Source organism: Phocoena phocoena, chromosome 2 (genome assembly GCF_963924675.1).
Source record: "Phocoena phocoena chromosome 2, mPhoPho1.1, whole genome shotgun sequence".
Classification (NCBI taxonomy): domain Eukaryota; kingdom Metazoa; phylum Chordata; class Mammalia; order Artiodactyla; family Phocoenidae; genus Phocoena; species Phocoena phocoena.
This window is the reverse complement of record NC_089220.1, coordinates 61,016,827-61,030,092: the sequence shown is the minus strand read 5'-3', so window position 1 is coordinate 61,030,092 and position 13,266 is coordinate 61,016,827. Positions and strand designations below refer to the sequence as shown.

The 13,266-nt window shown below is 32.8% G+C and overlaps 1 protein-coding gene across 1 annotated transcript in view; it reads left to right on the top strand.

Moving 5' to 3' along the window:
• The window catches only part of MIPOL1 (mirror-image polydactyly 1), a 231,189-nt gene that overhangs the window by 182,368 nt on the left and 35,555 nt on the right, over positions 1 to 13,266 (top strand). The window contains exon 9 of the mRNA XM_065871589.1: positions 1,284 to 1,514. Coding sequence (XP_065727661.1) covers positions 1,284 to 1,514 — 231 coding nt within the window. The remainder of the gene's footprint in view (positions 1 to 1,283; positions 1,515 to 13,266) is intronic.

Below are 13,266 nucleotides of genomic sequence, written 5' to 3'. Positions count from 1 at the left end.
TGCAAATCTGACAGTATACACCATTCTTATTTCATATATAGTAATCACTTGACCACAGTTTAGCAGCATCTCTCTTTTTAGGGACTAAACTGAATTCTGACATGATTTCTTTTGGTATGCTAACTATCCCTGTCTCAAGTCCATCTTATTTCTGTGAGACACCTTGTCCAAAGTGAGCACCCTGGAGAGGCTTATAGGCTATTTAAGCAAAAAGAAGAAATTTATAATTACTTTAGTTTGAAAAGTTTTAGATAAAGTACCAGACTAGATATTCAGCCAGAGTTAAAGTTCCCTGACCAGCTTTCTGCAGCTTTAAGAATTATATTACTTTCTTTCAACATTATCAATCTGTATTATATAGTTAGGGTGTTTTACTTCAAGTCTCCCATCGACATTTCTTTTGTATGCATATACTGAAATGATCTTATTTAATAAAAAAAGAACATGTCCTGTGTGGATTTTAAATTTCCCATTATTAAATATTTATATTTTCAAAATGTCTTTATTTAATTGAGTGAGGTGCTTGGTGCCATTTCAAAATAACCTCAGGTGGTAGGTGTAATGACATATCAAAGATCTGACCTTTAGCATTTTAAGATTCTATTTGTCTGCATTTTCTTCTGCATTAATTTAGTCTTAATTTATATGCTGTTTCTCTGTATGACTTAATGAGTGGATGTATTTGGCATAAGATTCATTAACAAAAAGAAAATATATCTGAATACATATTATTTCTGTGCAGGTTGACTTGTGATTTTAACTTCATTTATATCTCAATTGTGACAAGTAGAAAATGCTGTGTATAAGGCTGATCAGTATTTGTACAAATCTCATTCATTCTCATTACGTGTTCAGCCGAATAGACCCTGGATCTCCTAAACTGATGCCCATTCTCTTACTTCTCACTTCTTTGCAGTCAGCTTATTATATTCTTTTATTTACCTAGAGATACTTTATTCTCCAGTTCTTTGCTATTCCTTTTAAAGAAAATTGAATGTAATATTTACACTGATACAATTAAATTAACATCCTGCAGCATCTTTTTGTATGCTTTGGTAGCAAAGATAATCATTTGTCTGGGTAGCTTTCAGCCTAGAAGCAGAGAAATGGATAATTATCAAGTATAATATTGTGATATAAAAATTATTTTTATTTACTCGTTTAAGTTATCTTTACTGATTTTTAGAAATGGGTATTTCTAACTGGAGATTTTTGTTAAATAGATTATTGGTCAGTCAGCCTACATATTTATGTTTAAATTATTTATTTTTATATTTTCTCAGTTTACACAAATCTTTATCCCAAGAAGAAAATCTGAAGGATCAGTTTAACCATACCCTTAATACCTATGAAGAAGCTTTAAAAAGTAGAGAGAACATTGTTTCCATCACTCAACAACAAAATGATGAATTAGCTACCCAACTGCAGCAAGCTCTGACAGATCGAGCAAACATGGAATTAGAGCTTCAGCACACCATAGAGGCCTCCCGAGCAGCCAATGACAAAGTTCAGAAGTAAGTAAAATGACCTTGCATTATTTCAAAAGCATGAAACAAAACAAAACAAAAGCACATTCTTTTGGCAACTAAATAATATATTATTTATGCTCTTAATAGTTTAAGACAAAAGTGGATTGAGCCAAATGAACTTCTTTAGACGGCCTGTCATATCTATATTTGGGGTCAAAAAGTCATTTACTTGCGAATCATGGTTACTATTTAGGGCAAACCATTTTTATTGAATAATTGATCTTCAGGAGTTCATGGAGGCCATACGATTAAAATCAGTTCATAGGTAATAGGTAATTAGCAAGGGGAAGAGACAGTCAAGTTACCAACTCTACTCATTTAGCTTCACAATAATCTTACTTGAGCTGAAATCATCTATGACCTTGCAATCTGAGACCTCTAGGCACATAGAATCCAGTACAGTGAAATTAATTTTCTTGGGTTGTTCTTCTGAAGTATTCAATACAGCTTTTCACAGTACATGATCACATTTATTTTCAATAATCTTTGCATTTTTATTAAAATTTAAATAAAGCTGCATAATCAGTCAGTCCTTAATGATAGATAGCAAAATATTAACAAATAACCTATCAGACAAGGAAGTCACTTGTTAATTTATGGGACTTGAACACTGTAGCAGAATTTTCTAAAGCAGCTTTAATGTAATAGAACTTGTCATTTTAACTGAGCCCTTTTGTATGTATTGTTAACAGCATTACATCATTCACACACCTAATTGAATTCAATTTCTAAGACGTACCTTCTTCCTTAACTATTTTTTTTTCAGTTTTACAGTATGGAAAAGTAGAGCTAACTTCAAGGTTTCTTACTTCTCAATACTTTTTGTTTGAAAATAAGTCATCTGAAACATTTCCTCAACATCCCTGAAATTATATCTTGATTACTAGCCCAAGATCAGGTAAATACGTAGTCAAGACTGTTTTAAAACAGATTAGGAATTAATCTTTAAGGTATATGTACCTTGAAACTTATGATTTATGGTGTTATATTTTATAGGTTTAAAGATTAAGTTTATATTCAGTCAGAAACTGTATCCGATTATTCACAAAGTATATTAACATTCTAAGAACCCCAGGATAGATATTTAGGTAGATCTCATTTCATTGTAAATTACAAATCAGTAACTTTTGACAGTCAAGATCGGATTTAGCTCTATTTGCTTAAAGGATACAAATACTTAAAAATTTCAAAGTTTTCTTTACTTGTAATCCTTTAATTTCTATACATAACTAAAATTCCCTAAAACAGTGTTTCCCAGAGAGCAATTAGATTTCTAAAAAAATTTGGAAATGTTGTCAACTTTTATTTTTTAGATCTCATCAGCTACTGTTATTATTTTTAAAAGAAATAACTTTGTACCCCAAGAAGTAGAAATAACATTTCTCAGATAACGCTTTAAATTAAATAAGTTTAACCTTTTGAAAAACTAACTATATTATCCTTATTCTTCACGTTTAACAACAGACAAATCAAGACTTTTTAATGGAAATGGCACCAATCCATGGACAGAGTTTAAGTGCAACAATTTTGTCATTTACAAGAGTTAAATGTTAAATTTTAATTTAAATGTTAAATCTTTTATTCTGATTTCTAGCAATCAGACCTAGATGAAATATTATCAGGCTTTCTGTTTCATATTTAATCCACTATATTTCATCTTTAATTGCCATCAAGTGTGCAGTGTATCTTCATTACAGTTAATGTGGGCATCAGCCTATTTTGTTGGATATAAGATGATTACCTTCCAGGAAGCCAACTGATAAGACTTTGTTAGATATTAACAGGTATTTGTATTCTGTTAGGTATTAGTATTCTCCATATAATCTGAAATCACTATTACTAGCAATTATTTTTGAAGGTACTTTGAAAATATGTCAGTATTCCAGGCAATAATTAAAATTTAAATTAAAAAGGTCCACATTTCCCCTTTACCCTTCACAACCAAATTCCTTAAATAACTGATCTGTATTCACTACCTCTAGTTTTTCAATTCCCATTTGCTCTTCTACTACTCAATACACTATGGCTAGCTCTTATACTAAATTGTTCTTCTTAAGATTACCAGTAATTTCCTAATTATTGAATTCAATGGCCCATTCCTAATTATACTTTATCATAAAATTTATATATGAGCATAGTAAAATAAGTAAAGATGCTCATATATCTTCAACATGGTAATTTAAAAGCTCAGGCTCTGGATTCAGAATGCATAGGTATGTGAACTAGGACATTTTAAAACACTGCCTTGATGTGGGCAATAGTATGTGGACAGTAATACACCTACTTCATAATGTTGTAAGAATTAGATGAGATAATACGTGTGATGCTTTTAGAACAATGCATGTTGCATAGTCCCTCCTTCTCTTGTCATTTCACTCATACTGCACTATCTCATTCTTCAGAAGGGCACTACCTTTTCAGGACTAATGCATTTATATACGTTGGCCTCTCTCCTTGGAGCCTTTTGCCCTTTTCCCTCATGAGAAACATATTCATCCTATGAGATTCAGTGCAGCATAAAAGATAGAGACAAGCTTTGTGGTCAAGTCAGACAGACCTGTGTTTGAGTCCTTGCTTTCCTACCTATTACCTGTGAGATTTAGGGCAAATTGCTTAACTCCTGGAAGCAAAAGTTTTTCAGTTAAAGAATTTGGACAGGGCTCCCCTGGTGGCGCAGTGGTTGAGAGTCTGCCTGCCGATGCAGGGGACAGGGGTTTGTGCCCCTCTCCGGGAAGATCCCACGTGCCGCGGAGCGGCTGGGCCTGTGAGCCATGGCCGCTGAGCCTGCGCGTCCAAAGCCTGTGCTCCGCAACGGGAGAGGCCACAGCAGTGAGAGGCCCGCCTACCATAAAAAAAAAAAAAAAAAAAAAAAAATTTGGACAGTTATACTGGCTTCACAGGGAGAGTCGATGTGACTTTCCTAGTCCTCAGCAGTTTCAGAACTGTCCTTGTTCCCTCACTGTTTCTTATCATTCACGTTCACTTTGCCATCAGTCCCCGTTGTTTGCTGCCTAAGTATCTCCTGATTCCCTCCACCTCTTCCCTTGTTAATTGCATTAATTCAGGCCTTAATCATTCTTCATGACTACTGAAATAATCATTCCTCTAGACTATTGAAATAATCATAAAATTAGTTTACCTGCCTCTAGCTCTCTCAAGTTTATCTTCCTCACCACCATCAGAGTTAATTTTTCTAAAACAGAAATCAGGTTATATTATTTCCCCATTTGAAATCTTTCAGGAGCCCTTCAACCCCTACAAGTTAAAGTTTAAACAACTTAGCCTGATATAGGAGGCCTATCACTGGCCTTCTGCCATTGTTCTAGTGGCATCTCCTCACATGCCCCCTACCACAATATCTCTGCACATGCTATTTCTTCTTCTTAGAACATATTCCTCCCTTTTAGTACCTGGCCAGATTTTTGTTATTCCTTAAATTCCAGTCTAAATGTTACCCCTGTGATGCTTCTTTATTTTTTCATTCTTTAATTCTTTTGTAATACTTAGTCCATACCTTTATTAGAGGTCTCAATCATCTAGATGTTATAATTGCTTTGTATATCTACTCTAATCCCTGTAAAATTACTCATTGAACTTTTCCAAGCCATAGACAGTGTTCTCCTCCTCTTTGTATCCCCGTTGCCTCCAAATACTTGCACAGATGCCTGCTGTAAAGTGGGTGCTCCATAAATGCTTATGAACATATGAACTAGAACAATTTAATAGTTTAATAGAATGATAGAATAAAATAAAAGCAAATCAGGTCAGGAATGCACAGTAAAACTTCAGGTGTGCTCTGATGTGCTTTAAGCCCTAGATGAAGTTTTTTATCCCAGCCAAGTACCTAGAGCTCACAAGTTTCATAGAAGAGTATGGCACTGGCATCACCACTCCTTCCACTCTCCTCAGAGTTGGGATCTCTTACTTGTTAGTGATCAGCTTTTAACCCTTGTTCTAACCACCAACTTCCATCAAGTTTAATTACATTTAAAAGACCTGAAATCTTCAGCAATAGGACAGAGAGATCATATACTATTTCTAATAATTGTAGAATTTTAAATTTATATTTTATTTCTTTGAGAGTCTAACATTTTTCTTGAATTTTTTAACCTATAGGAGTATACTTGGAAAGTTGTACAGAATTACCATCCATAAACAAGCCAATGTTTATAGCAGATAGTCACTTATAAAGTAAAATGTGGTAAATGCCAGACCTCACTGCCCCAAAATAGCTTCTTGGCCCAGGTATCATAAAGCCTAAAATTTCACCAATGGAAATCCATTCCTTCACGTTAAGCATTACTCTCCTTAGGTACATCTCTTTAAAAAATGTGTATGTTTGTGGAAGAAGAGCACATAGTGGTTTAGCTTTTCAGATTACTCTTTTGCCGATCCTGGATGCACTTGGTTTCAGAGAGTTATGTGGAGGCTAAAGAGCAGGTTAAGAGTACGAGAACTTTGTGAGAGAAACTTCTTTTAATAGTTTTGCCCAGACCATCCATAATCCTCATTTATTAAAGAGAAAACTGACACACCAATCCACTAAATGATGTTTTTTATCATAAGAGGTTATGAAATCTGATTCTTTGTGCTATACTTTTCCATGTGTCTTTCCATCTACAGACATGCTTCTGGCCTAGAGCAAGTTTCCCAAAGGAATTTTTTAATGTATTTTACTAAATTTAACATGGTTAAGCTACACATAGTTACTTAAAATAAAAGTATTTACAACCAGACCTACATGGTTAGAAGACCTCTCAAAGATCTAGGTTTTACAATGAAATAACTTTTATCACATATCATCTTAGCCGTGGACCAGATTTACACTGATACTGTTCAAGTTTCGTCATAAAATGTAACTATATAATAAATAGATTGGACTAAAAGATGTAAGAAAAAATTGTAAACTTTTAACAAATTTTCAAGAAAAAAAATTCATCAACTATTTAGAATTTTCTTTCTATGCTTTAAAAAAAATCAGTTACTTAACATTTGCACGCATTCTAATTTTTAACTGCATAATTAAAATTTCAAAGATCAGCATAAAACACTGCCTTTTGAAATATACGGCATCCTGTGTCTTTTGAGTGGTATTGACAGAAAGAAAAGAAAAGAAAAGAACATGTAAAGCTAATAAAAAGTCTTTCCTGCCTGTTGGCCAAATACTGATTTCTATGAAGAAGTTGAGGTTACAAAGAAATCGTGAATTCTCAGCCTGGTTTCCCTGCTGATGAGTGAAAACTGTCTGTAGTTCTCTTCGAGGTATCAGGGGAGTCGCCATAGTGTCACACAAGGGTCCTTAGTGTAGAGCAAACATACTTTCCACAAACTCAGCTGCTTAATCTGTTTGCAGGTTGAATTATAAAACAGGGTAGACGACTCTGGGTGCTGGGAAGGGGAACAGAGCATTTCCACAGTTTCTTGACTTAAAAAAAAAAAATACCTGCTATTCTTTTTTTTTTTTTAAGCCTACATTTTTCATCAAAAGACTTTACTAAACTTTGTAGTTTTGTTGCTATTTCCAGAATCTGATATTAACCATAATGGTTAATAATTAGTAAAATAATTGTGCTAAAATAGTCTTACATAGTTTAATATGAAAAGCATCAGTGAATTTTTTATATAATTACATTATGTTTTCATTAAAATTGTTCTGCTTCTTGCCAACTTTATCTTGATATTTTTCCTCTAAATTCTTGGTTGGACTACAAGTTGCAAAGCAGTACTAGATGTATCTGAACACTTTGTAAATACTTGTTGATTGAATCAAGGAATACATTTCATAAATTCTCAGCACAAGGTTTAAATCAATATTTAATATAATGTTGAAAGTTGACTTGGATTTATTAGTATTAGTAGAAAATGAGAGGATTTTAAATTTTTCTGGAAATTTCTTCAATCTTTTTTATGTTTGAGATTCAAAAAGCTCTGTGAAATATGATACATACCTCAGCAAATAATAAATCAAATAGTTAATTTATTTGTGCTAGTTTATGTACAGTTGAACACCCCAGTCAGCTTTGGAAGGCACCTTCTAAATCTAGATCTAATTAGATACAACTTTATTGTCATTTATATATGGAAGATGGACTCAGATTCCTCCTAAACAATTGTCGTAAAATGTAAAGCGTCTAGCATGCTTAATTTTTATTCTTGAACATGATATGTTTTTTAAGAATTTAATGTTCTGGGTTTTTAATCATAACACATGTTTTTAAATTAAATACATATTTAACTTATGAAATACAAGTCTTGTTGTACTCTATCAAACAAGTATGTATTTTATTAAAAATTTAATTCCATTATATATTTGTATAGTGGATCACCTTTCTTATCCATTGAGTACATAAAGTAGGTTTTCTTGGAGCTGCTTTTATTATATACAGAGATACCTACCATGTTTGATAAATGATATAATTATATTCATTTCTTTATAAAAACTAAAGAATTGAGGCTTATACCTTGATCTTCAAGGAATGTCTCACTTTGACATGGAAAAAAAACATAGTTTTAATTGTCTAGCTCATTTCTTTCTACCAGGGAAGAATTAATGTGGGATTATTAAAATTGAGAAATTCCAATGAAGTGGAAAGTGAAGGATCCAGGCTAAAGAAGAAAAGGGATTCTCTAAACCTAAGTATCTGCACTGTCCCTGATTAGTTCCCTTTTATAGTTAACTTTATGGAATGAATCATAAAAAGCATGAAAGTGGGGACTAAAAAGTTAAATTACAACATGGCTTCTTACATTTGATTTGCGTCTTCATTTCAGAATCTTTCTTCCAATAGGTGATCTAGAGTTGGGCTAGTACACATTTCAGCCTACTAAGATAGATAAAACATGTTTCAGATGATCACTATGGAGAAGAATGAGAGAAAAAGAGCAAAAGGGTTAAATAAGAGAGAGAGTCATACAGTTTTGGTTTAAGACTAAAAATGCAGGAATTTTTGTTGTTTTTCATTAATCCCAGTGTTAACAGTAGTTGAAAGTCAGAGATAAGAATTCCTATTATTTTAGGGAAATTGTACGATGATCAAGTACACTTTAACTGAAACTTGACAGGCTGAAAAAAATACAACAGGAGTTCTTATACTGCAGAGGCATTCTAATGTGATTTTCACACATGTGTATGAAATGTAAGTTCCTTAGAGTGGTCATATGCTCTAACCAGTACCCTTTTCCTTGATTCTGTTCTTAGCTCCAGTTAAAAGCCTTCTTAACCGTTTAAACCTTGCTTCCAGGGTACTTCTGTGAAGATAGAACTATCTTACCTGAGAATACTTTTAGAATTGATAAAAATGAGATATATAAAGTGATTTGAACTTCCTAGGAAAGGTAACAATAACACTAACCACTAGTGTACTTTAGAATACTGCTGTTGTAGTAAAGGAAAAAAGGAAGCTATTGTAGAAATTAGATTTTTAGAAGTTTTCATCATTCCTGCCTGGATGTTGCTCAACCTCATTGATAACTCACTGGGAACATCCTCTTTTGCTTTCTCTATTCTTAAACACACAGATGAATGGATATAATGTATCTATCTGTTGATATAGAAAATGTCTGCATATTTATATAAATCAGGGTCTGAGTTTTTTTTAATGAATTGTCAGTATTCTCATCTAAAATCTGATGTACACTTCCTTACTAGGTATAGGTTTTATTCCCAAAATATAATTGAAAAATCTAAATTGAACCCAAGAGCAAGTAGAAATATAAATTTTACTTGGATTCTAAGACTCCATGTTTGATTATTTCTCCCCATTATTCCATGTTTGACTATATCCCCCCACTAAGGGATTTTTCCCAAATGCACATTTGGCCCTCTAAATATAGAATGAAAGAATCTTGTTTATTTCAGGGTAACTCTGTCTGATAGTGAAATCATAAACAATGTCCACACATAAACTTCATTCTTGATCATTTACATTTAAAGAGAAAAAAATCATTCTATAACAATATGAATGATTAAATCCATTCATATATAGCTTAAATCCATCTTATTTCTTTCTTATATTGTTATATATTCCTGAACAACTCAACAGAAACAGTTTTTTTCCTTCAGTTCTTAACCTAAGTATAAAGAAAAGAATAGTTTTGCTACTACAGATTATTACTTCATCAGGTGTTTCTATAGAAAGACTAATTAAAAGTGAAAACTAAAAATAGTAGATAGTATTTTGGAACTTTCTAAACTTAAGTAATTTTAATTTTTAAAATTGCTCTGGCCTTATAGTTCTTGGAACATCATCATCATTTGACTTTTTCCTTCACAAATACAACAGTGTCCTAAAAGCATAATGAAAGCATATGTTCTTTCTCTTTATGTTACCATTTGACAAGCTAAATAATGGTAAAAATAACATATAAACATATTTAAAATCTTGAAACATCTTCTTCCTTAATTTAAAATAATCTGCCTCCTGAACTATGTGTATTTCACATCAGTCTTCCAAGAAGTTCTCTTCTACTGACTATAGGGCCTAATCTTTCCCAGAATGATGGGAGTAGCACAGTTCAAGAACAAGAATGAATATCTGTATAATCACACCACAATGTGAGGTGACCCTAAGACAGAGAACTGACCAGATACACATATGGGTTTTAAGAAGACTTTCTGATGCTCTTTTTAACACAGCTGTGAGAAGAATGTGGCTAAGGCCCAATAGTCATTCTTGAGTAGAGCTGGCAAAGGAAACCATGAGGAGAAGAGAATTTAACACATGGGTGTAAGAGAGTACGGCTTCATTGATGCGATCTGAGGGGAATGCCTAATGACTGAAAGAATCAAACTTGGCAATGAAAACACAAAGCTCTTTTCATCAATTCAAACACAGACTCTAAAGCTGCAGATGGTCACCTCCAGCCTTGTCTATTCAGTGTGAGGTTTTATAAAATGGCACTTTGGTGAATACTAATAGATCAAAACAAAGATTTAATAACGTAAAGATGTGGTGTTCATTTTTAAATGAGTATACAGGTCAGTGTCTCAGAAAAGGATAAAAAGAGTACCTTTTATATGTGGGTCTAAAGTCTTTTTGTTATTTTTCAACTTCAAAAATAAATGACAAACGTACAGATTGTGTTTTATGGAAAACAGTTTACATTATGAAAAAGAGACCAAAATCAGAGTTTATATTTACACTCATTGATTTCACAGGTTTTGTTTGAGGACTCTCAGTTTATAACATCTGTTAATGTTTTCATGAAGCTCACTTGATAGGACAAATATATGTTGCCATTCTCAAAGATGAATCAATCTAATTAAAAATTTAGGCCAAAATATTTTATAATTGGAATAGAATTTTTTTCTTGCCTTTTTTAGAAAATGCAAAGACTCATTGTTTAGTACAAAGGAAGCCTTTGAGCTTCAATGCAGTCTTGAAATTACATTTTTGGTACTTTGCATTTGATTTTCTAAGATTTTATAAATTCATACTAATTGTATATATATTCAAAAGTAATTCATTATATTCAACTTGTTACTTATGCTTACATAACTGAATCTTACTTTAAATTAAAATATAGGGTATTTTTCCAGAATAAATTTTATTATTAGACTTGGATAGCACTTTATACTTTATAAAATTCTTGAGCTAAACCCAAATAAATTAAGCTTTATTTTCCAAAATAAGCTTAAAATATGAACATGACTTATTAATAGCTTTCATATTTCTACTATATGTGAAGTATAATGAATAAATCTGTATTCCTAATACTTTAATAAGTGACACAAACATATAATAAAATACTAGAATTGATAGTTAAAAGAGAGACAACTTAGTATCTAATAGAAATACCAGTAAACTAACAGACCCTTGCCTGTCATTAACTGGGTGTGTACAAGTTATTAAACTATGTTCCTTCTCAGTTTCCTCATCTAGAAGATGGAGCTGATAGACTTGCCCTATCTACTTCACAGCATGGCTGTGCAGATCAAGCAAGGTGCAAGTGCATAAAAGTGCCTTGAAAAACATAATACACTCTATAAATGCAAGCCATTGACTGAAGAATATCTTCTACTTGTAATATACATTTTAGATAAAAAGTTATAATTACCTCTTTGGAACCAGAAATAGTAAGTTAGAAAAATAATATTTTAGCCTCAGAGACATAATGTAAATGTCATGTAACTTTGGAAAAAGTGATTCTCCACATAGATCGTGGAAACTGGAAGTAAAGAGGATTCTGTGCATTCTCACACATTACAAGTGAGAATGCAAAATGGTAAAAATCCCTATGGAGGAGAATTTGATGGTATCTAACAAAATTACATTTATCCTTTGACTAAAGAAAATCACTTTTAGGAATTCCTCCTGAATATATACCTCCTGAATATGAAACAATGTAAGAATTACAGTATTACTTTAATAGCAAACGGAAACAACCCAAATAGCAGAGTAGCTGAATAAACTATGGCAAATATTCACATAAAGTTGATATGATGCAACTTTAAAAAAAAAAAGAAAAAAGTAAGGAAGATGTCTGTAAACTAATATTGATTGACATATCGCTAACTGAAAATAATCAACTATTTATAATATGCTATCTTTTATGTGAGAAATAAGAATAAAAGGAACAGGAAGGATAAACCAGAAACTAATGAAAATAGTTACCTTTGGAGATAGATGGGAAAGAGATCCAGGCATAGGATGGAAATGCAACTTTTCTAACTCTGCCTTTTTGTATAGTTTTGACTTTTGAACCATGTATATATTTTAAATATTCAGAAATTAAAATCAAATGAAAGGGCCTTCCCTGGTGGCGCAGTGGTTGAGAGTCCGCCTGCCGATGCAGGGGACGCGGGTTCGTGCCCCGGTCTGGGAGGATCCCACATGCCGCGGAGCGGCTGGGCCCGTGAGCCATGGCTGCTGAGCCGGCGCATCCGGAGCCTGTGCTCCGCAACGGGAGAGGCCACAACAGTGAGAGGCCCGCGTACCGAAAAAAAAAAAGGTCAAATGAAAAAGATAAAAAAAGCAAACCCTGAAAGTGAATACAAATAGAAATCAATGTACCTAACTATATCAGATTGGTTAGATTCTTATAGAGAGAAAATAATTAACTCAAATATCTTTTGACTGTCAGACTGAATATACATCATTAGTGGCATATATTCTAAGGACAAAAAGAAATGCAAAGTAATCTTAAACTTTGCTCAGTATATTCATACTTAGTTGTACTACTGATTATTAAAATTTTGAAACTATTTTCTATATATTGTTGGATTGAGGAAATATGTAAATAACTATTATTAGGAGCCAAGATTTTCATTGTAAAATAGATGACATTAGAAAAAAGCAACTGTAATGTTCAATTTGAATTGAAACTATCAATATGAATTCATGCTTTTAAAAATGTATATTTTTCCTTAGCTCTATTCATTGAAAAGGCCTTAGAAGGAAGGGATACACCTAACACCCAGATTTTAGTTTCTGAATACATTTCCTATTAAAGGGTACCAAAGCTCCTAGGTTTGGAGCATGGAAACTACGGTGAGTCTGGATTATCATTTTGTGCCAGAAAGGAAGAAAGTACTCAGAGACTAATAGAGTCATGTAGAAAGGGCACAGGAGCAGCTTGACAAAGTTCCCATAGACCAAATTTGGGATAATGTATGCTTCAAAAGAAGAACTGCATTTGACGATAGAATCCTTAATTGTTACATCTAGGGTTTATAAAGATACTTCAAAAAAAAAAGATGGAAGATGGAAAGGAGGAATCTCTTTTGTAAAGGAGAACA